At 51.6% G+C, this 23,829-nt stretch overlaps 1 protein-coding gene across 1 annotated transcript; it reads right to left on the bottom strand.

Annotated features, from left to right (window-relative positions):
• Nucleotides 1-1,375: 1,375 nt before the first annotated feature.
• Nucleotides 1,376-17,602, bottom strand: TFAP2E (transcription factor AP-2 epsilon). Its single transcript, XM_024738849.1, has 7 exons — nt 17,576-17,602; nt 16,845-17,252; nt 16,203-16,254; nt 5,612-5,834; nt 4,127-4,245; nt 3,436-3,577; nt 1,376-1,658 (listed from the first exon to the last, which is right to left on the bottom strand). Exons 1-7 carry the CDS (start codon nt 17,600-17,602, stop codon nt 1,376-1,378), a joined length of 1,254 nt encoding a protein of 417 aa, XP_024594617.1.
• Nucleotides 17,603-23,829: the final 6,227 nt, after the last annotated feature.

The following is a 23,829-nucleotide window of genomic DNA, read 5'->3' as shown; positions in this document are numbered from 1 at the left end:
AGTATAGATGATTCAGTAGAGAGGGAGAGAATAAAGGTGCAGGAAAGAAAAGTGGCCTCAAGAATGAAATCCTCAAGGAGACAGAAGAGCTGGATTTGAATGAGCCAGATAGACATACGTAATCATCATCAGCATTCATATTGACACACATACAGACCCACCACCAACGGTCATGTTAACACATCACATAGACCTAATAGCTGGACTGACACATTCACACACACGGCCCAGTAAGTCACAATGATACACATACAGCCCCCCCAGGATTCACTACACACACACACACACACACACACACACACACAAATAGCAGCCACACTGACAAGCCAGATAGACCCACCATCTGTATCCCCTCACCCAGAGGTGCCCACAGCCCCTTCCGAGGTTTCCTCCTTATAGTCCCCCTCCCACTCCACCTCCCCACCCCCAATTCCCAGGCCCTGCCTCTCCCCCGTGACCTTGGGCTGAAGAAGGACAGGGAGAGCTTCATATCCAATGAAAAGGTTTTATTAAGAGAATGAGAAAGCAATCTGAGAGTTGGGGAGGTACATTGACTGCAGGGTCAAGAGAAACAACAGCAAATACAAAATCCCAGCAACAACCTTGGGGTCCTTGACATCTTTGTTCCCTCCTGGCCCACCAACAGCCCTTTGCGAGCAAAAACACCCTCTCCATCCTGGTCCAGCTGGACATCTTGGTGCATAAGCAGAAAACATTGAAACAAGAGTCCTCAACTCATTGGGATAAATAAGTTGCACTGAACATTTTAAAACTTTAAATTACAACATAAATAAATAGGACACAGCAACAGGACTGAAGTGCAGCCTGGATTCAAGTTATCCAATTTGTGTTTATCTTCTCTGTTCCTTGAGGGCCCCTCCTGCCCACTTCTTTACAAGAGTGGCAGGGGTCCAAAGAGCCCACTGGGGCCTCCTGCCAGCACCCCTTTTCTGGGGGTAGGAGATTCTGGGATGAAGGGCACCAACTCCTCAGTAGCACCTGGTTTGTTAATTCCTCTCCTGCTGTTAGTAAAAACAGCAAGGCCTTGGCCTCTAGGAGCACCCATCACCCTAATGGGCAGCGCTGGCCCCAAGAACCAGGCTTTTCCATGCAATTTCCTGTCCAAGCCTTTCTCGCAGTCAAGGGTCAGAAAATCGCACACGCGAGGCAGACGCCTGGGCCCTTATCTACAAACCACCACAGAGGCCACCTCCCCTTACTCCAGCCCAGACCCCTAACTCATGGGTTTCTGGAGGAATGTTCTCTTTCTGGCCTGACTCCGACCCCACCTTTTAATCCTGTCAGGCCCACCCCCAGGAGCAAAGACCTCATTTCAGACCTTGGGAGCCCCTTAGGGATGGGGTGGGGGAAGCAGTTACTTCCGAAGTTTGGCATCCTTCTCCGAAGCCTTGGTGTCACCATGCCCACTGCCTGCACTGCTTAGAAACATCTTGTCCAGCCCCTTGAGTGACTCCAGCAAGTAGTTCTGGAAGGCAGTGAGGGCAGCACAGATGGCAGGCCCGCCGAAGCCGTGGGTGATGAGGCTAAAGTGTGTCAGGCAGCTCTGCACTCCGGGCTCCAGGATGAGTGCTGGGCGGGTGTTCCCCAGCGGTGAACGGTCCTGCGCCATCAAGTCTGCAAACTCCTTGCAGATCTGCCTGGTGGGGGAAGGAGGGTCAGAGGTTAGAGGACAAAGGTCTGAGTCCAGGGAAGGACCCACCACATACTGGGTACTTTATATACATTATATATATGATTGCTGACCCAACAGTCTACAAATGATGATCATACCCGTGTTAGAGAAAAGTAAACTAAGGTTTAGAGAAGTTAACTGATTTGCCCAATATCACACACCTAATAAATAGCACATGCCAGTACCCTACGATTTCTTTTTCTGTGGATGTCCTGCCCACGTTCCAAGTCTAGCTCAACTCCCACCTTATCCAGGAAACTTTCCTTGATTCCCTCTCCTACTGCCACCTCCACCCAAAACAGCCAATGCTTCAAGAGGTTTGTCTATGGAATTATTGGGGAACAATCCAGAATCTGCCTTAAATAACTGAAATAATAGCTAGCAGTGAACATGAATTGAGGCCTGGATGCTGTGCCAAGCACACTGTATGTATCATCTCACTTAATCCTCACAACAAATCTATAATGTTATTATCATTCCCATCACATGGAAGAGGAAACTGGGTGGTTTCAGACAGGTTAGATGACCTGCCCAAGTGACTAGGCTGGGATTTGAATCCATCTCCAGTATGTGGCTGGATATATGGCTCAGGCAGGAGAATCACTTGTGTCTCACCTTTGCATCACCAAGGAACCGGGTCAGCATCTTAGACATGACTGGGACCCAGAAAGTGCTTGATGAGTTAGCTGATTGAGTGAGGTGATCCCTGCCCTAGAAATGTTTCTCCAGCTCCAATATGAGCAGCCTCAAAGGCCCCATGAGTCATGGCAGTCCCATCAGTCTGTGATTCCAATTCTGCCTAGGGGACTTGAGGAAACCTTGAAGGCGGGAGCATGGAGTTGTGATTTGAAGGACTGTTAGGTGGGGGGACTGGATGGTGTTCTAAGCAGAAGAACAAGCCCAAGGACAGGAGGGCAGGAGAGAGCAAGTGGGTCAGTTGGAGCGGGTGGAGTTTGTGCAGACCAGATTATGGGGGCCCTCAAAGGAGTCTGGACTTGACAGAATGGTGGTTTTCAAACCGCCCCCATGTCTGTCTCTTCTTGCAATGGGACCCTTTCTAAAAACTAAATCTTAATGGAACACCAGTTCATTAAACAGGCCCTGCGGCATCCCTACAGAACCTAGTTTGAAAATCAATTGCAGTAGCAGTGGGAGCCATTGAAGGCTCTTGGGTAGGGATCAGTGCATGTGCAGGGAGGCTGGGGGAACAGAGGGGCGCTGGGGTGAACGTCCAGGAGTGAGACTGGGAGACCAGAGTTGAGGTGGCATGCGAGTGGTGGCGAGGGAGGCATCAGTGAGACTTGCAGAGGGGTCAGATGTGAAGTAAGAACAAAGGGGGGTCAACCCAGGGGTCTGGGTGGGAGTTGGTGCCCTGATGGAGGTCACTGGAGCAGAGGGGCTGATTGGCAAGGCTCAGGCAGGGGGAGCAAGGCCAGAGAACCTCAGACCCATGACGGGACTGGGGCTGGTGGTGCCCACACGTGGACTTACGTAAGCCTGTCTGTGACACTGTTTGCTGATGTGTAGAACCCAGATATGTTCACATGTATCCATGTGTGCCCTGTCAAGTGCACAGCATGGAACCTAGGTGTGCCTGTGTGCAGTGCTGCATGTACCGTGTGTACATCACATGTACACGAGTGGTATCCATTGTGCCCATGCTTGGTGTCTGTGTCTGTGCATTGCACCCATGTGCCTGTACGCGGCACCCATGACAGCCAGTGCGTGGCACCCTCACTCACTTGGCGGCCAGCAGCATGCGCTTGCGGCTGTGCAGTTCCCCCGGGTCAGCATGCTGGCGGCACAGGTACTCGGCAGCTGCCTTGGCTGGGAACTCGGTCTCACAGACGTAGCCAAAGTCTCGGGCCAGGTGTACAGCCTCTCCTAGGAGGGAGGGGAGGCAGAGAGATGAGCCGTCACTACAGCCAGGTGTACCTTTGAGCCTGGAGCATGGCCTTGACACTCCAACCCCTGACCGGGGCCATCCTGCTTCTATATATATCTTTTCTTGATTTCCCTCTCAGCTCTAGACACAACCCCGCTGCCCTCCCTTGGGGCTACCTCAGATGGGCTCTGAGCTAAGGGGTGGGAGCTGAGCCCACCAGTTGTCCCAGAGCCTGAACTCAAGATGATCAAGCTGAGAGTCACCAACCTCCAAGGAAGGGACTCTGACCCCCTCATCTCTTTACCACATCCAAACACTGGCCACTCTTCCCCCCATACACACACACACACACACACACGTGCTCTCTACTGCACCGGCACATGCACATGTGTGCTTGCATATACACTTAAAGACTGTACACATATATCACACACACCCCTTACTTATACATGGTGCACAGAGAACACACACATGACTAACACACCCTCCTGCATTAGAGACAGCCACACACAGTCACACTGGATGACACAGGTCCCCTCAGGCCTCACCCTCTACTAGTGAAGTCAGCAGCGTCACATTGGCGGCCTTGCGACGACCAGCTGGCAAATTGAGCCCAATCTTCTCCAGCCGTTCCCGCAGGCACCGGCCCCCATTCTTGGACTTGGCCCTTGCCATGCACACAGAAAGACAGACACACACTATGAAGACAAGATGAAGCATGTATGCTAAGTGACCCAACAGGGCCTTCCTGCCTCCACCAACCCTGCTGAGGCTTGGGTCTGGTCCTGGGGACACTCTGGGGTCTCTATTTACCTGATCCCAATCTCCTAATCTCACTGGTTTTGCAGCCAAGATGGGAATGGGGGGCCTAGCACGCAGCTCCAGGAACCCCTCACTTCTCCCTAATCCTCTCAATAACAGGGCCAGCCCAAGGTGGGGCAGGATGAACCAGCATCTTAGGGTCCTTTTTCCCACCTGAGCACACCAACACAGCTACCCAGGGACACACAGACCCTGAAACACACAGGGAAACACAGACACATGGGGAGACACTGTTACACACACGGCTGCCCAGGAGCACATAGACACATACACAGATGAACGCACACTGAGGGCCAAGAATAGAGACACACACACCAATAGAGACAGACACACAGACTCAAACACCCAGGGATACAGTCAGAGACACATGTTCACACCAAGTCAGGATCCCAGGGACATTTGTACAGACATTCACAGACTCATACAAGTCGCTCTGGGTTGCTCAAAGAGACCAGGAATAAGGAGATACTCCCACACCTGCACAGATGCAGCCCCACACAAAGGTACAGACAGGTAAACACACATATGTCTAGCTCCACGTGCGCATGCAGTCACACACACACACACAACATACACACTCAGAGTAGAACACGGTAACCAACACATCTCACTAAAGGTAACACAGGAAACTCACACTCACGGAAACATATACTCCTGGCCACTCCTACACTACATATACACACACATGCACACACACAAACACTATCCTCAAACATATCAAAGCTCATAGCCCTGAAGCAGAAATACCCAGGCACAAGGACACGCACACAGAGAGACAGACACAACTATGAAGACAAACCATGCACCCCATGCTCCCCACCCCAAAACACACGCACCAGAGAGGACTATACTGACACAGGGAATGGGCCTCAGGTCCCGGGGATCCTTTTTCTGAGGGATGGGGTGAAGATGGCACTCTCCCTTCCCCAGACCCAGCCTTGTCCATCGTACCCAATGTGGGTGAGTCCTCCATCACTTCTCTGTACCCAGGCTCCTCTCTACCCGCGACCCCCAAGCCCACAGACCCATGGGAGCTGCTGAGGACCTAGGCCTGCCCAGAGAGCATGCACAATCCCCCAGGGAGACTGAGGTGGAGATGACCCTGTGGCCTGGGGTGGGGCCGGCCCCTCTACGATCTCCTGAGAAAGTCTGAAACGACCACACATTTTAGCTTTGACACTGTGCAGGAAGTTGTGGGCTGGCCTTCCTACCTGCGAAGGACACCACCCAGGAGAGAGGCATTGAGGCACTCGGGAGGTGAGAGTCGCCGCTGGACCTCCCCCACTGTCACCTTGTACTTGGATGTCGAGCTGAGCAGAGACAGCCGGCCTGGCACGGAGCAGAAGACCTCACTGGGGTTCGTGATGCCGCCAACCAAGCTGTCTTTGGCCAATGAGAGGGCCGAAAGGCTGCTGGCTTTGGAGGGGATGGGGACTGTGAAGCAGAAGCAAGAGCAAGGGAGAGAGAGACAACACTGAGCCAGGGACCACCGGACACGGGCACTAGCCAGCTGTGGCATGAGCGCATTGCTGAAGCACCAGCTGTGTGCTGGCCCCCGTTCTAGCATGCTGTGTACACACAGCTGCATCTGTACATCCCGGCACCTTTTGGAAGGAGGTTCTACTATGCCTGCTCTACAAGGGAAGAGACTGAAGCACAATGAGGTTAACGTGACTCCCTCTAGCTCACTCAGCTAATGGGTGGTAGACATTAAAGCCTAAGTTCTCTGGCTCTTGAACCCCTGTTCTTTCACTGAGTCAGGCTGGTTCCCTGTTAAAACTCAAACAGCTTCAGCAGTCTTGGAGTTTTGCCATGTGTAATCAGAGAGGGAGTTGGAAATAAGGAAATGGAATATGAGCTGGAGGCAGGATTCCTGGGTCACTGCAGCAGAGCCCAGCCAGATCTGCACAATCACAGGCAATCCCTGATTCCCCCCGCTCATTTGTGATCCCCACGTCTCACCCACAACCCCAGATCAGTGAAAGGCCTGGGGCCCTTGGGCTCCCACATCCCAGGGACAGGGAGGTTATGGTCCCGTTAGGCCTCCAGCCCTGGCCCCTTTCCTGCCAAGTCTCTCTGGGATGCTCAAGGAGACCAAGAATGAAGAGACACACTCTATCACCCCCTCCCCCAAATGCTTTCTAATTATCTACTAATATCTATGAAGGACAGGAAGGGAAATCTGAGAAGTTTATTTTTTAACACCCATTTGGACACTCTTGGCTCTAAAAGAAAGTTCTTCCTGCAGTCTAACCTCCATTCTCTGCTAAGCATCAGGGCGAAGGGAGACTGACTGAGGCACCTGCTTCCCCTTGGGCTTCTCTTCTTTCAAGGAAGTGAGAGCCTTGGTAGAAAAGGCAGGCCTTGTGTGTTTGGGGAGGGGGATCAAGTGGGGAGCCTGAGGCCAACAGTCACTGAGCACTCACCATACAGATAACCTCACTGAATCCTCAGAACAACCCACCAGGGGGCTATGTTGTTATTCCCCTTTTACAGATGAGGAGACTGAAGCCCACAGGGGTGAAGTAATGTGGCTGAGATCACACAGCTGGTAGACTTAGTACCAGTAGCAAGCCCTGGACTATGGCATCAAAGGCAGCACTTGGCCCTCCAGTCATTTGGCAAATATTTGCTGAGCACCTGTGTGCCAGGAACTGTGCTAAGCCTTGGGAAGGCAGAGGTAAGCAAGGCTGGCCCAGTCCCTGGCCTGGCAGAGCCCCTCCAGCTTTTTCCTCTCTGGATGCACATTCAAACCCTCCATCCCATTGCCCAGCTAGAAACCTCAGTGAGGCCCTCCACGCTGCCCTCTCCCACCACATCCCATCCATCACCACGTACTAGGGCTTTCTTTTCTCCACGTGCCCTGGATGCAGCCACTTCTCCAGGTGTACAGGGACGCTCACTCATTTCCCACCTGAATTTCTGCCCAGCCCCTGCTCCAGAGGGATCTTTCTGAAACACCCATCACTCCCCAGCCTAGAACCCCTCAGTGCCCGAGAATTAAATTCCAGCTCCATAGCTGAGCAGAATGCTGCCGCCTATCCTTCAGTGAGTGCCAACTATATACCAAGTGCTCCATATTAACAGCTCTGTGGAGATGCTATTTTCTGTCCCCATTTCAAGATGAAGAAACTAAAAGTTCAAAGAACTTAAGATAGTACAGCAATAAGGAGCAGACATGGGTCTTGACCTCTGACCATGGACTTTAAAGTTCACATTCTTAACTGTCATAATGTCCTCCTTCACCCTCCTTTGTGGTCCGGCCCTGCCTACCCCTTTTGCCTGGTCCTCCATCTGCCCTTTAGGCTCTCGACCCACACTGACCAATACAAATATACTGTAAGCCACATATATAAATTTATATTTTCTGGTAGCTCTATTTTTAAAAAGTAAGAAACATGTTAATACCAATTTTAATATATTTTACTTACCCCGTATATAAAAATATCGGGACTTCCCTGGTGGCACAGTGGTTAAGAATACATTAAGCCCGCATGCAGCAACAAAGACCCAACACAGCCAAAAAAAATAATAATAAAAATTTAAAAAATTTTTAAATAAATAAAAAATAAAAATATTATCACTGAAACATACAATCGATATTTTAAAAATTATTAATGAGCTTTTTTTGGTAAGTTATTTTATTTTTGGCTGCGTTGGGTCTTCAATGCTGCTCGTGGGCTTTTCTCTGGTTGTGGCGAGCGGGGGCTACTCTTTGTTGCTGTGTGCGAGCTTCTCACTGCGGTGGCTTCTCTTGTTGTGGAGCACGGGCTCTAGGTGTGCGGGCTTCAGAAGTTGTGGCTCGTGGGCTCTAGAGCGCAGGCTCAGTAGTTGTGGTGCACGGGCTTAGTTTCTCCACGGCATGTGGGATCTTCCCGCCCAGGGCTTGAACCCATGCCCCCATGCATTGGCAGGTGGATTCTCAACCACTGCGCCACCAGGGAATCCCTTAATGAGCTATTTTACATTCTTTTTTTGTCCTTGGTCTTCAACACGTATTTTACAGTGATAGCCCATCCTAATTCGGACTAGCCACATTTCAAGTGCTCAATAGCCACACGTGGCCCGTGGCTCCCACAGTGGACAGCACAGTTCTAGACTTCAAAGGGGGGGAGCACAGGAGTTAGCATATAAGTAAGTGAGATGTGGGAGACCTGCTACTTGGCCGAGTGTTACCATGCAGGATACACCAACATTGCCAGAACTCTTGGTTTGTTTTGTTTTTGTTTTTGCTGGTGAGACAAGGATTTGAGATTTCTAGGTGAAATCTCTGGATTTTTACTTTATTATTATTTTTTGGCCACACTGTGCAGCTTGTGGGATCTTAGTTCCCCGACCAGGGATTGAACCCATGCGCCCTGCAATGGAAGCATCCTAACCACTGGACCGCCAGGGAAGTCCCTGGATTTTTAAACATTGGCAACTGATTCAAAAATTTAAAAACCCAGGACAGGTCACATGGAACGTGTGAAGCACCACCTGGGATGCGGGACGACTAGCTCACCAGCGTGTGGGCTCTTTAAGCCCCGCAGAACTGCTTGCTGTCTGTCTCAGGAGCCCTTCTCCATTTTACTAAGCGGGGCCTCCTCCTTCTCAAGCCTCAGTCCGGGCACCACCCCCAATGCAAAGCTTCCTAAGCCCTCACCCCCTGCTCCTTTTCACCCTCTGTCGCTGTCCTTACCACACTGAACCTCATGTCTGCTTCCTCCTCTGTCTTCCCCACCAACTGGGAGTGCCTGAGAGCAGAGTCTTGGCACAAGGGGGTGTCAATGAATGTAGAATAAATGAGGGAAGCAAGGGCCCTTGAAGCATGGAATGGGAGAAAGTGTGAAGACTCACAGCCAATATATGCATGGGGTGGGGGTGGGGGAGGGTCGGAAAGGGAACCTCATTCCTTTTTTAGCAATTGATGGTAAAACTGCCCTTCCTCCCTGGGTCGTCCCTATTCAGGCACCAGGGCAGGGCCAACAGGTCATGGATGGGGCTGAGTGGGAGAAGTGAAGAGGTGGGGGGAGGTGGAGAGAGTAGCAGCACACACCCTAGCCCAGGCAAGTTCCCTGTCCCCAGAGCTGGGCCAAAACTAGGGTGAGGCAGGGGAGGCGCTTGTCGTGGGTGCAAAATTTAAGGAGGCAGCAAAAAACTCGGCAATCAAGGCAAACAGTATTTTAATGCAATATTTTTAAAAGTAAAAATTAATGTAAAAATCTACAGTGACAAAATATCAAAAATTTAAATAGAAGCAGGCTCTGATCCCGCTCTTCCACGACCCTGCCTCACTCCTCTTATCCTAATCCCAGCCTCCGCCCCAGAGTGAGGAGCAAGGATGTCCTGACCCAACAGACACACTGACACTGGACACGCAATAGCAGCCATGCCACCCCCCACCCCAGTGTCTCCCAGGCCTCTGCACGGGCTCCCTCATCACCTGTGTCCCTCTGCCTTGAGGGGACTTTCTGGGGTGATGGAACCATTCTCTAACATATTTCATATCTTGACTATATGTTTACATTTGTCAAAATTCATAGAAATGCACAACTAAAAAGGGTGTACTATACGTAAATTATACCTCATGCTCGACTTAAACAACTAAAACTATGAATTAGCAAATTAACAAGAAGGGCAAAGTGACTGTCCTCTCTCCCATGACTCCTAGCCAGAGGGAATGGTCAGAGGAACAGAGAATTCCTCTCTCCCCCAGCAGCCTCCTCTATCCAGCTTTTATTAAAATCTGGGGACCCCGGAGGCCAGGCACTGTGAGAGAGGAGAGAGGCCAAAGCTGGGTGAAGCTGTTTGCACATGTACAAACAGGGACGTATGTGAGCACACGTGTCACACAAACATCTATACATAAAAACTACATGCCCTGCCATAGAGCACTGAGGATGGGACTGTGCATATACACTTAACAACAAATACCGAGCCCCAGCTATATACACATAGGCTCTGCCCGACTGTTGCAAGAATGCGGCAAAATGCATAAGGATATCTGCAAGTGCTTTTGCTCCTGCTGATATATTTAAACATAGAGTATATGCCAGATTTATGCAAACATAGGTGCGGCTAATGTAGCGCATGACAGGCGGACATGGGTTTGTGTATACGAATTACAGACTTTGTTGCTTTCCCCACTTGTCTGTACCCTTTTCCTCAGCTTCTTCCTTCAAAAAGGACAGAGGTGGGCTTCCCTTGTGGCTCAGTGGTTGAGAGTCCGCCTAACGATGCAGGTTGAAAAAAAAAAAAAAAAAAAAAAAGACAGAGGTTTGGAGGCCAGGGTTAGGGAAGCAGGTAGCCTGGGACAGGAGCAGTCACGAAGGTGGGAATTAACTAGCACGGATTGCAAAGGAGGGACCAGTGTTTGTCTCCCACACCACAGTGTCCTAAAGCTGAAGTGGTCTACCCATGGTGTCCCCCTGGTCATGAATGCAGAAGCCATTCACATGTACACACTCCTACAGACATAGGAATGTCCTACAGACAGAGCTCCTAGTTAGCCAATCTATCAGACAAGACTCTCTCACACATACACAAGTCTACACACTCTGTCCACAGGTGGTAGATATGGTCTGACCATGGATTCTGGGGAGTGTGTAATAGACTCTGTTGGAAAGTTGGTTAAAATTGCAAGTCTTTCTAGAAGAAAATACAGGAGAAAAATCTTCATGACCTTGGGTTAGGCAAAGAGTTCCTAATATAACACCAAAAGCATGATCCATAAAAGAAAATAATGATAAACTGGATTTCATCAAAATCGAAAACCTTTGCACCTAAAAAGACACTATTAAGAAAATGAAAAGACAAACCATAGACTTGAAGAAAATATTTGCAAATCCTGTATCTTATCAGGGATGTGTATCCAGAATACATAAAGAGTTCTTATAATCCAATAGTAAGATATACAACCCGATTAGAAAATGTTCAAAATATGTGAGTAGACATTTCACTTAAAATGATATATGAATGGCTAGTAAGCACATGGAAAAGTGTTCAGCATCATTAGTCATTAGGGAAATGCAAATTAAAAGGATACTGAGGTACCGTCAGGAAGGCTATAATCAAAAAGAGACATATCAAGTGCAGATGACGATGTGGAGAAACTGGAACTCTCACACTTTCTTGGTGGGAATGTAAAACAGTACAGCCACTTTAGAAAACAGCTTGGGAGTTTCTTTAAAAAAATTAAAGACAAACTTACCATAAAATCCAGACATTTCACTCCTAGGAGTTCAAGAGCGGTGAAAATGTATGTCCACACAAAGACATGCGTGTAAATGATCATAGCAGCATTATTTATCCTAGCCAAAAAGTGGAAACAACCCCAGTGTCCATCAACTGCTGAATGAATAAACAAAATGTGTTACATCCACACGATGGAGTATACTAGCCAATAAAAAAGGAATGACCTACTGATACAGCCTACAACACAGATGAACCTCAAAAACATTATAAGTACAAGAAGCTAGATGCAAAAGTCAGCATACTTACATGTTCCATTTATATAACGTGTCCAGTATGTGCAAACATATAGACAGAAAGCAGACCAGTGGTTGCCTAAGGCCTGGAGTAGGAATTAATTACAACTGGGAATGGAGGAACTTTGGGGGGTGTTGGAAATGTCTTAAAACAGACTGTGGTAATGGTTACACAACTCCATACATTTACTAAAAATCATCGAACTGCACTTTTCCAATGGGTGAATTTCAGGTATGTACATTTTACTTCAATCAATCAGTTAAAGAAATGAAGTTCCAGGGCCATAATTCCAGGGATTCTCATTCAGTAGATGTGAAATGGTGCCCAGGAAATCTGCATTTTTTAACAAGCACCCCTGGGGATTTGATGCATGTGGTTCCTTAGACCACACTTAAGGTACCACTTAAGGTCCAAAGCCTGGGGGGAAGGGGCAGCAGGAGGAAGGCAGACAGGAGGGGTCGTGACCCTTCTCCCAGCCCACTTGAGTCCCCTCATCTCCCCAGTGGGACCTGCTGGTTAAGTTTCCTTCTCACCAACTGCTAGAGGGTTTCTTTTATTTTTTTAATTGACGGATAGTTGATGTACAATATTATATAAGTTGCAAGTGTACAACACAATGATTGACAATTTTTAAAGGTATATTCCACTTATAGTTATTATAAAATAACGGCTATGTTCCCTGTGTTGTACAATATATCCTTGTACCTTATTTACTTTATACATAGTAAGTTTGTACCTCTTAATCCCCTACTCCTATCTCCCCCCTCCCCTCTTTCCTCTCCCCTAGAGGGTTTCTTTTAAATATAACTGCTACCGTTCACTGCCCTGCTCTATGCTGCCCTCAGGTACAGTCCACAGTCTATCTGCATGGGCACCAGTTTTTTTGTCTCATTCTGGGGCCAATGGTAGCCTGGGAGGCAAGTGAGGCAGGGTTGTAGAAGTGCAGGGTCAGATTCCATCTTTACGTAAATTTTGATATTTCGTTTATTGTGGATATTTTTTGCATTAAAAAATTTTAAACATATTGCACTAAGATGTATCATTTACCTTGATTACTGAGCTTTTAGGCGCCCTCCTAAATCTTGCCTCAAGTGAGTTCCTCACTTACCTCACCCCGGTCCTGGCCCTGCTTGTAGATTCACTTGGAAGCCCAGAAACTCCCCATCTCCCTTTTCTTTCCCCAGATCCAGGGAGAGCAGAGAACTTACATCATCCCCTGCCCTGAGACTGGACAACAGAGCCCAGCAGAGAGGGATTCCCCACCCCCAATTAGGCAACTACCCACTCTCCTCGGAGGAAAGGAGGATTATCTCAATTCTCATCCCCAAACCACTCCCCTCCAGCTGTGACTGTATAGCCTGAAACCCACGGAGATTTTTAACCTTTTTAAACCTGTCTGGCTTTCCAAAGAGAGGGCATAGGCACGTGCTGTTCCTAGTGGAGCGAAAGTAGCTCGGCCCTTTGTACACCCCCTCTCCAAATGCACTCAGACTTCCAAACCCTTCATTCAACAAATCTGAACACCTACTGAGCCCCCTGCTGCCTCTCCCTCAGGAAGCCTCCCAAGTTCAGGCACTCACTGCTCCTCTTCTGAGCTCCCGCTACAAGGTATACAGACCCTGTTCACTGCCTTTCTTGGCTGGGAAATATTCCTGTCCATGTCTGTCTCTCAGGCCAGTCCCGCCTGCTTTCTGTGCCCCTAGGACAAGTCACGAAACTGAAAGTGACAAATGTGGGCAGAAAATTGAGGGCTCCCCACTTCCCTTCGGGTCAGCCTCAGCCCCATCTGCCATCCTTGCCCCGGCAGCCCTGGCTACAACGGGCTGCCGGCCTGGAAGTGTGTGGTGGGGCGGGGACTTCGCCTCCCCTCCCCTGCCTGGAGTAGTGAAGATTTTACAACCTCCCTGGACGCACCGTCGAAGTCGAGACCCGAGGCCTCCCTGCGGTAGCAAGGCTGCTTCTGGTGTAGGGCTGCGGCCGCCTCCCTTTCACAGCCTAGGACTCCAACCGCCCGTGACACAGCTGCCCCTCCCGCCAGGGCCGGGAGGAGCTGGAGGAATGAATCCTTTGCTTCAGCTAGCCAAGAACGACCTTCTATAATTCCAGGACCCGGGTCTGAGTGGGATGGTCCTCCACCGCCCCTGGCAGGTGCCGGAGGACTTCAGGACTCGACCGGGGCTCCCGATGCCTTCAGAAGGCCTGAGGGCGAAGAAGGACGCTAATCAATTGTGCCCAAGTGGCTGGCGGCGTGGCCGGAGTTCCGCAGTGACTGCGGAGGGCCCAAACGAAAATTACCCGCCGCGTGGGGCGTGGAGGCTCCAGGGCGCAGGGCTCCAACCGGGCCACCTGCTTAGCCACAGCTGGGTCGCCCGCCCACGCACCCCGCTGCGAGGTCCGGACCTCGCAGATCGGCTCTGCCGCAATGACCCTCTCTCCTCCTCAAAGGCTCGCCACGCCAGCCGAAGGACAAGCTCGCGACTCAGGAACCAGCCTGTTCCTTCCGTTGGGAGCCCCGGCTCTCATCCCTCCCCCTTTGCTGCAGTGCTCCGGGCTGTGACTCGATGTCCGGGTTGGGGCCCCCAGGACGCAGTCCCCAGCTCAGGTCGCCGGGCTCCACTGGGCCACCGACGGGCTGACACTGGTGTCCGGCCGGTGTGCACGCCCGCATCGGCGACATCCCGAACAGCACCAGCGCCCACATCCATCCCCCACCCGCCGGAGCCCGTGTGCAGCACTCGGGACAGTCCCGGCTGCACTCACTGTGTTCTTCGGGGATCCCGGCACACCCCTAGGACCCGGGATTTATGAAAGCTGATGTCCTTTGAGAGAAACGAACTCGAGGCAATTTTGGTTCCTTCTTGGTAGCCAGTCTTTTGTCCTGGCTCTGGCCAGGGGATTGGGGTTTAAGGTACTCAGAGCCCCACCTGATCCTTCTACCCTTCCCCAGGGCAGAAATCCCCAAGCTCCTTCCCAAAATGCAAAGTCCTGGCCTCCCTGAGGGAGTCAGTGAGCCGAGCCCCTGTAGCCTGTGGAGCCCGGGCGGCAGGAGTCAGAACTGGGGACCAAGACCATGGTTGAATCTCTGGGTGGACAGCACAGCGGCAGGCTCTTGCCGCTGCACACCGAGCTCTCCCTTCTGTCGGGTTCCAAATAATCCACTAAAGCAAGGCAGCGGCCGCCAGCGAAGAGCTGGCTCTGAGTGTACACCTGCCCGGACTGCAGGCAGCCTCCCCAAACCCCCAGCTCCAGGTAACAGCCCCAATACCTGGAGCTCCCTTCTCCCAAGTTCTGGGAGGCCTGTCTCCTCATCTTCCCCACATGTACACCAGGTGGTCCAGCTAACTCCCAGCCCCAGGTAACTCAGCCTCAACTTTTGAAATCCAGCTCCCCCCACCCCACCTCCTTGGGACTCAAGGAGGGCAAACAGAGCCCAGGCTTGAATTCACTCGTTTGAAAAACAACTTGAGCCAATCCCGGCTCAAGTGCTTGCCCCAGGTACAGCAGGCTTGTCTGTGTCTCCATATTCCTCTCTGCACCTGCCCCAAATTTATCCCTGGGCCTCTCTGAATCTCTGTCTTTCTCACCTTTCCCTGTCACAGTCAGAACTCACAGGCCCGAAAATCCACTGGAGGGCAGATCTCAAACCCCTGGCTTTTCCAAGGGCAGAGAGACACAAACATCCTGAAAATACACAGGGAGCAACCCTACATGCTTAAAGATCTTCAGTGCCAAAGAACAAATTCTGGGATACAACAGGGACCCTGACCCCCAAACACATGGAAATTACACCAACATAACAGACACACGTCACACACTCACAGCAAGAGACACCAAGAAATACTGGGAAAGCAACATAGAGACATGTACAGGATCCCAAACTCACATAGACACCAACTCCCAAGCCCTGACCCTCCTGCGCACAGCCCAACACAATAGTCACACACCAGCTCCCCTATTCCTAAACTGCTGAAAGAGGCTCCCAAACCGAGAAAACATTCCCTAGGGAAACCTCAAGGTCCCCAAGGCCCTGCTAGGAAGGGAGGGGCAGAAAGCACCAGACAGGCTAGGAAATGATAAGGCTTGGTAAAGTGGAAATCATTTAACGACATCCATGGGAATAGCACTCCCATTAACACCTCTTAGGAAACAGAGAAGTGGTTTAACTCGTTTTGCAAATTAACTCCAGATCCAAAAGAGTGCCCTTGCCTTGGTAAAGAGTGAGCTTGGCGACGCACAGGAGGGACGCGCCACAGGGGAAGAAACTGGGTCTGTGTGCCGGGGCCTGCACCGTTTCGCCCGGTTCTGCCCTGGCAGATGCACGCCATTCCTTACCTTTCTTGATCACGGACTGGTCCAGAAGGCTCATTCCCGGCTCGTCCATGGCCTGCAAATAGGACAGGGTGGTGGTAAGGGCGCTTGTAGATCTAGTCTCCTTTCGCTTCCCAAGCCCCTGCTGTCCCCGGTCCCTGTCCTGTCTGCTTCACCCAACGCGCACCACCCGTCGCCTGCGGCCGGCGACGGGCGGGACCAGGATTCACCGGCGCTCCACCATTTGCGGCTGAGTTGGAGCCCTGGGTGCCTCGCCATGCCGTGCAAAAAGGGCATTTTGGAACCTTAAGACAGGCAACTCCTCCACTTCGCTTCGCTCCAGGTACAGGCTGCTCCAGTAGACCGCGACTGGGCATAGGTTCCCTACGTTGCCCAGTGGAGAGGGACAAAAGTGGTTCGGCCTCTGCCCATTTACTCGGCGAAGGGTCGCCGCCATCCAGGCACCTGCTCATGGACTCAGTGTCAGGCCGCCCGAAAGGCCAGGCAGCGTCTAACCTAGGACGTGGGACGCATCCTGGGAGTCACAAGCAAGAAGTGTCAGGCTGGGAGAAAAGTCGGGTTCCTGCATTGGTCACTCTTTGCCTCCAGCCAGGTCCTAAGTCACCGCAGCGGATGCTGGCCCATCCCGGACCCTTCGGGCCTCACCTGCAGGTCCTCCAGGCTCGGCGGCACCGCCAGCCCGGGAAGGCCGAAGGGCGCGTCGGCCAGGCTGTGCGCGCCGTCTGCCAGGCCGTGCAGGAGCCGCGGCACAGCGGCGGTGTAGTCGCGGTCGCGGGGCGCGGCCCAGGCAGCCTGCGGAGGCTGCGGCTGTGCCAGGGGCGCCAGGCCACCGTACGGGTCTCCGGCCAGATGGGGAAAGGCGGCGGCGGCGTCGGACGCCTGGCCGTAAGTCAGTGGCGGCTGCGGGTAGGGCGGCGGGAAGTAGGGCGGCTGGAAGTCAGCGGCGGCGGCGGTCGGCGTGTGGCAGAGCTGCGGCGCCGGCCCGTAGGCCGCTTGGGGCAGCGACGACAGGCGGGCCCCGCTAGCCGCTGCGCCCAGCCCGTCGGGGCGCTCCTGGGGAAGAAAAGGGGCGCGTTAGGCGACCCATAGGCAGCTGAAAGGACCCAGCCCGAAAGGACCCTCCTCAGCTCCCGAGGGGCCAGCTGCCGTCCTGCCCGCTTCCCGAGGCCCGAGGTCTATCTCTGAATGACCCGTGGGCGCGGGAGCCTTGGGCTGGGGACATTGGTCTCCGGCGCGCACAGTTCTCAGCGGGCGGAGTCGCTGTGGCCCCCTCCCTCCGAAATTTCGTTGGAGGAGGAGGTTCGGAAGGTCCAGCATTCAGGCTCCCGGATCCCGGCCCGGTACGCCCCGGTGTCCCCGGGCCCGAGACTACTCACCATGGCGGAGTAAGTGTGCACCAGCATGGGGCGGGCAGCGCGGGGCGCGAGGCGTGGCGGCGGTGGAGCCCTCGCCCGACGGCGAGCTCTGCGGGAAGAGGTGCTGGGAGCCTGTACGGCCCGTGGGGGGTCACTTTGCGGTGGCAGGGTGCAACCTAGCCCGGAGCCCAATAGACATCGGGTCCTCAGCAGTGGGCGCCCCCGGGCGGGTCCATGGGGGCGGGATGTAGGCCGGACGGGCGCTGATCGCACTTGGAAAAGTCGGTCAATGGGCGCCCAGCGCCCGCCCTTCTTCCTCTGAACGCAGCTTGCTCCATGCACTCCAGTTATAGTGGCGGGGGCGCGCCGGGCCTCCGGGGGCGCGCATTAAAGAGATACGCTAGGGCCGCTTTCTCCCAGCTCCCCAGCGACAGCCCAAGAGGAGGCGTAGCTTTGGCGCAACCCCCTGGGAAGGATAGAGGGTTGTGATTCCAACCCGCGCTTGTCTGATCGCTTTCTAGGCTCGAAGTTCCCAGTCACCTTGAAACAGAGAAGGATTCGAGGCTGGGACATAAGGGCCCTAGTTTGCTATCGGTTCTATTGCACCTTTGCCTTTGAGCAAAGCACTACTCCTCGGCCTCAGCTCCCCTGTCTGTAAAATGGGTATCAGTCCTTTCTCTAACCGCCTCACTGGATTATGGATGAGGTGGGCAGTCTTGAAGGTGGAAGAAGTTTGTGAGCTGCAGACTCAAGCCTGCTGGCTCATGTGCACACATGTCAGTATCTGTGTGTGTGTGTGTGTGTGTGTGTGTGTGAGTTGGGGGCCATCACAGCCTCTCTGCACATTTCTGGATCAAAGCCCCTCTGAGGGTGCTTACTTCACTCAGGCTTCCCCCAGCTGGTAACTCCCAGTGCCAAGCCAGGGTCTGAGGAAGTTGGAGACACAAACTGGCCCGAAAGAGAGAGTTGCCTGACACTGGGGTTGGGCATCGTGAGTTCCACCTGAGAAGGGCTCAAGCTATTTCTGAAGCCATGAGGGCCTGGGCTGACTGAGTGTGGGCTCCCAGAGGACGTTGAGTGAAGCTGTGTGTAACTGACATCATGTGGACCGTGTGCTCTCCTCACACTAACATGCGCAGGCTGTGTGTTTGTGTGTTACCATGGCAGGCACTGGCTGGCTCTCAAGCATGTTCCACTTCCTGCAGTCCCTCTATCTTTCTTTCCTTCAAAACCCAACCCTCCCTTCCTAAGGAACAGGGACAAGGGTTAAAGAAAGGGAAATGAGAGGAATGCTAAGGGGAATGGGAATTAAGAAAGCAGATGGAAGGTGCTAAAAGAAAGTAATAAAAATAAAAATTAAAAAAGGGAAGATGCTCAGACCAGGGCAGAGTAGAAATAATCACAGCAAACATTACAGAGTGTGCCAGACTCTATGCTAAGTATTTGATGAGTATTGAGTTATTTAACTCTCACAACAGCCCTATGAGATAGAAACCCTTATCACCCCCATTCTCAGTTGAGAAAAGTGAGGCACAGAGAGGTGACATGACTTTCCCAAGATCAAGGTGCTAGTTAAGTGGCAGAGCTGGTGTAGTCTGCTTCTAGCCTCTTTCTGGGTTCAGAATTACTATTCTATATTGCCTTAGACTCAGGTGCCTAGAATTTAGTCCTGACTCCGATGGACTGTGTGATTCTGGACAAGACCTTTTTCCTCTCTGACCTCAGTTTCTGCAACTTCAACAACAAACAACAATAAAAAAGTATGGGAGGGGGACTTCCCTGGCAGTCCAGCGGTTAAGACTGTGTGCTTCCAATGCAAGGGGCGTGGGTTCAATCGCTGGCCAGGGAACTAAGATCCCACACGCTGTGCGGCATGGCCAAAATTTTTTTTTTAATTATTTTTTAAAAAAAGGTATGGGAAGGAAGAGAGGGCTAGATGTTTTCTTAGGCCCCTTTCTAATGAAGTGGAAGATGAGAAAGTAAAGGTAAAAATATTGAGCTAAATTAGAGGAGAAAGGGAGATAGAGGTGATACCATTAACACATGGGAGGTATGTGGAGGAGACTTGAGGAAGGCATCCCAGAAGGCACACGGCAGGTGCAGAACTCAGGTCTGGGTCATCTCAGCCTGGGAGGCTTTGGGGGAATGAGGAGGCTAGAAGCAGGCAAGGTTTCATCACTAAGAACTTTCCAGAAGGTGGAACCACCAGCTAGGGTGGTAGACGAAGCAAAATTGGGCAGCTCTGCAACCTCATGCCTAGGACAGATCAGAGGTCAGGAGTGTGTGTGTGTGTGTGTGTGTGTGTGTGTGTGTGTGTGTCTATATGTGTGGATATGTGAGTCAATGGTGAGACCCCTCTTCCCCCGACCCTCAACTTCAGCCACAGGACATTGGATATCAGGCTCCAGGACAGGTGTATGTGTGACTGAATGCATGCAGCTCGGTGGACCCCTTTGGGAGACGTCCAGGAGCAGCGAGGCTGATGATGCCTGTGCCTAGCTCTGGGGCTCTCCTGCTCTCTCCAGTAGGCTTGGGAAGGCCACAATGACAGGAAGAGCTGCCTGCCCAGTGGCTTCCTTGGGTTTCCTCACCCTACTTCCCTGCAGCTTAAGACAACCTCTTCTTGCTTCTTTCTCCTCCTTTCTAATCTGACCATTTCTCAGTCTTCTTTTTTAAAAAAAAATTATTTATTTATTTGGCTGCTTTGGGTCTTAGTTGTGGCATGTGGGATCTTCGTTGAGGCATACGGGCTTCTCTCTAGTTGTGGCGTGGGCTCCAGAGTGCACAGGCTCAATAGTTGTGGAGCGTGGGCTTAGTTGCCCCGCAGCATGTGGGATCTTAGTTCCCCGACCAGGGATCGAACCCACGTCCCCTGCGTTGGAAGGTGGATTCTCAACCACTGGACCATCAGGGAAGTCCCTCAGTCTCCTTTTCTATCTCCCCTCTTTTCACTCACATCCTTAAGGTCAGTTATTCATTGCCAGAGTTGCAGCTCTTGCCTTTTCTTCCTATCTACACTCTTCACTAGTGAGTTCATCCCCTCTCAAGACTTTAATGACTACCTGTCTGCTGTTATCTCCCAACCTTGTTATCTCCAGCCTGTATCTCTCACCAAAAATCCAGACCCATAGATGCACTTGTCAGCTGGATCTTTCCTCCAGACACCTTGTTGCAGCCATCTGAGACTTTCCAAGGCCCAAACTGAACTCAACATTTCCTCCACCCCCACCACCAACCCCAGCCTGCCTCTCCTCCTGTGTTCTATAGTTCTTTAAGTGGCACCACCATCCTTCAAATTAAGAAGAGCCATCCCAGCCTCTGTCCTTTCCCTCACCTCCATAAGCTAATCCTCATAGAGTGTTGTCATTTCTAATCCTTAAACATCTCTCTCCATCCTCTGTCAGCATCTTAAGCTACCATACTCTTCCTCATAGACCAGTAGTTCTCAAAGTGTGGTCCCTGGACCAGCATCACCTACAACATCTGGGAACTTGTTAGAAGAACTTGCCAGTTCTTGGACCCCACACAGACCCACTGAATCAGTAACTCTGGGAGTGGGGCCCAGCCGTTGCCTGTAAGGCAGCTCAGAAGCAAAGTCAAGTCTGAGTACCACTGCCTAGACCATTGCAACAACCCCCCACCCCCAAATGGTCTCCTGCCTTCATTCATATCTCTTCTTCCACAAAAATGACTGGACCATGTTACCTCCTGACTAAAAACTCTCCTGCGGTTCTTCATGGCTCATCTTTGGGGAGAAAAATTTTAAACACTGTAACCAGCATTTTAGGCTCCTTGCAGCTGAACCTAATCTTCCTTTCCTGCCTCATGAACCCGTTCACAAGAAGAAGATGAAAGGAGAAAGAGAAAATATGTCTAGTCTAGTGCTGGGCTTGGTACATGGCAGGTGCTCAGCAAACGCTCATTAAATAAATGACAAATGAATGAATGGATGAGTTTATGAATCCCTCAGCCTACTGAGGCATCCTTTAGGAAGCCTCCATGTGAACATGACCCTGGGTAGCTAGACATAGAACCCAGGTATAATCTGGGGAGGTCACCTGATGAATGAATGATTTCACTTATGGCTACTAGGGAGATGGATGTTCTGCATGGTCTGCTGCTGCTTTGGGGGCTCCTCAAAGCTTCCGGGTCCTGTGCTTGCAGACTCTATTGCCCTTCTTGTTCACCAAGGGGATCCTCACTTTCTGAGGCATGGAGGTGGGCATTGTTGGTTGCCCACTCTCTGGAACACATGCACACATGTGGAGCCCTGGAATGTGCACAGGGGTACATGTGCAGACACCCCTGGACACAGAGGGCACAGAGACACTTATGGGACACATGGGAACACAGGACATATATTGACACATGGGTACGCATGTTCAGACATACATGGGCCCCCATTTGGCATACTTGCCCTATTGCTCTTCTCCCAGGCTCAAATCTTCCCCTCTCTTTTCAAAAAGTGAGTTTGCATTGTTTTTTGGTTTTTTTTTAATTAATTAATTAATTATATTTTTGGCTGCATTGGGTCTTTGTTGCTGCGCGCGGGCTTTCTCTAGTTGCTGAGAGCGGGCTTCTCATTGCAGTGGCTTCTCTTGTTGCAGAGCATGGGCTCTAGGCACGCGGGTCTCAGTAGTTGTGGCTCGCGGGCTCTAGAGAGCAGGGTCAGTAGTTGTGGTGCACGGGCTTAGTTGCTCCGCGGCATGTGGGATCTTCCCGAACCAGGACTCAAACCCGTGTCCCCTGCATTGGCAGGCGGGATCTTAACCGCTGTGCCACCAGGAAAGCCCTAAGTTTGCGTTTGGACTTTATGTTAAGAAAAGACTCAGGCCGGCCTCCTTTATTGTTGACACAGCCACCCTCCTCCCAGCCTTTGACAACCTTCTGCTCTGGGCCGGGCTGTTTGCAGGGTGGGGGAAATCAGGCACAAGGAGATGCTGAGGCGCCACCTCGTGGTTAGATCTCACAACTGCAGCTCAGGTCCCCCTTTCTCCCTTGCTGCTGAATTACCAGGAGCAAACTTGGTCTTACCCTGCTAGCCTAGTCCCCTCCCCATTCCAGAGCCGGGAACTCTCTGACCATCCCTCACCAAAGTACAGAGCTCAGTCTGCCTTGCATTTTGAGGCTTTATGCAGGGTTTTTCTTCCCCACCGCACAAGGGAGAGTACTTTGAGAGCAAGGACCAAGGGTAGTTGCCTTTGGCTTTGGGGCCCTTCTCTTCTCTTTTCACTTCCCCAGATGATCTCAGTCGCTTCCCTGACTTTAAGGACCCCCTATACTGACAACTCCTAAATCTGTCACTTGCCCAGGCCTCTCTCTGAGTTCCAGACTGCAGAGAGCCACTTCCTCCTGGACATAAGCTACACGCATTCACCATTTACCAAAATGAGCTTATATTTTACACAAACCTGTTTTTCTCTCAGTGTTCCCCGTGACAGTGAGTGGCCCCACTATCCAGTCACTGGCCCAGATCAGGAACCTGGGAGTCATCCTTCGCTCTTTATCCCTCTTCACTTCCAATTAATCACCAAGCCCAATTAGCTAACTCTGACCTATACTTTCTCCACCCTCACTGCCACTGGCTCAATTCAGAGTTACTACCTCCTCTCCGAGCTCCCCGACTCAGTCATCCCTGTTGCAGCCAAAGTCATCTTTCTGAAATGCAAATGGATCGCATTCCACCTGCTCAAAAATCCACAGTCTCAACGTGACCCCACATCCAAACTGCTTAGCCTGGCACACCAGGAACTGTAAGATCTGGTCCTTGCTCACTGGTCCAACCTCATCTTCCACCACTCCCCACTTCACACTCTCCACTGTAGCAGTAATGACCTACTTGCAGTTCCCAAGCTGCGGTCTCTCCGCTTGTCTACCTGGCAAGCTCCTTCTCCCTTCAGGTCTCGCCGCAAATACTTTCTCCGAGTTTTCCTGGACTTACTCAGCCAGGCTGAGGGGCTCTTATGCTCCAGCCACACTTTATTCAGACTCCCCTGGAAGCAAGCAACTGCTTACATCTTTAGGAGCTGTCCTTTGCCTTGTCTGTTTACTCTCTAGATTTTAAGCTGCTCGACAGGCAGGGTTTGTCTTTTCATATTTTTCAGGGATTTCAGGGACTTCATGCCGAGCACATGACTTTCAGTACATCCAATAGATAAATGAATGTTCCTGTCTATGCATAGCCAACCACAGGTAGGCACTTAGGATGTGCTCAACCAATGCTTGCAGGCTTGAGGGCCTAGGTAGAAAAGAGTCTGCAGAACGTGGGCCAGAGG

This window comes from Neophocaena asiaeorientalis, unplaced genomic scaffold (genome assembly GCF_003031525.2).
Source record: "Neophocaena asiaeorientalis asiaeorientalis breed wild unplaced genomic scaffold, Neophocaena_asiaeorientalis_V1.1 scaffold106, whole genome shotgun sequence".
Taxonomy (NCBI): Eukaryota; Metazoa; Chordata; class Mammalia; order Artiodactyla; family Phocoenidae; genus Neophocaena; species Neophocaena asiaeorientalis.
This window is presented reverse-complemented; position numbering and strand designations above follow the sequence as displayed.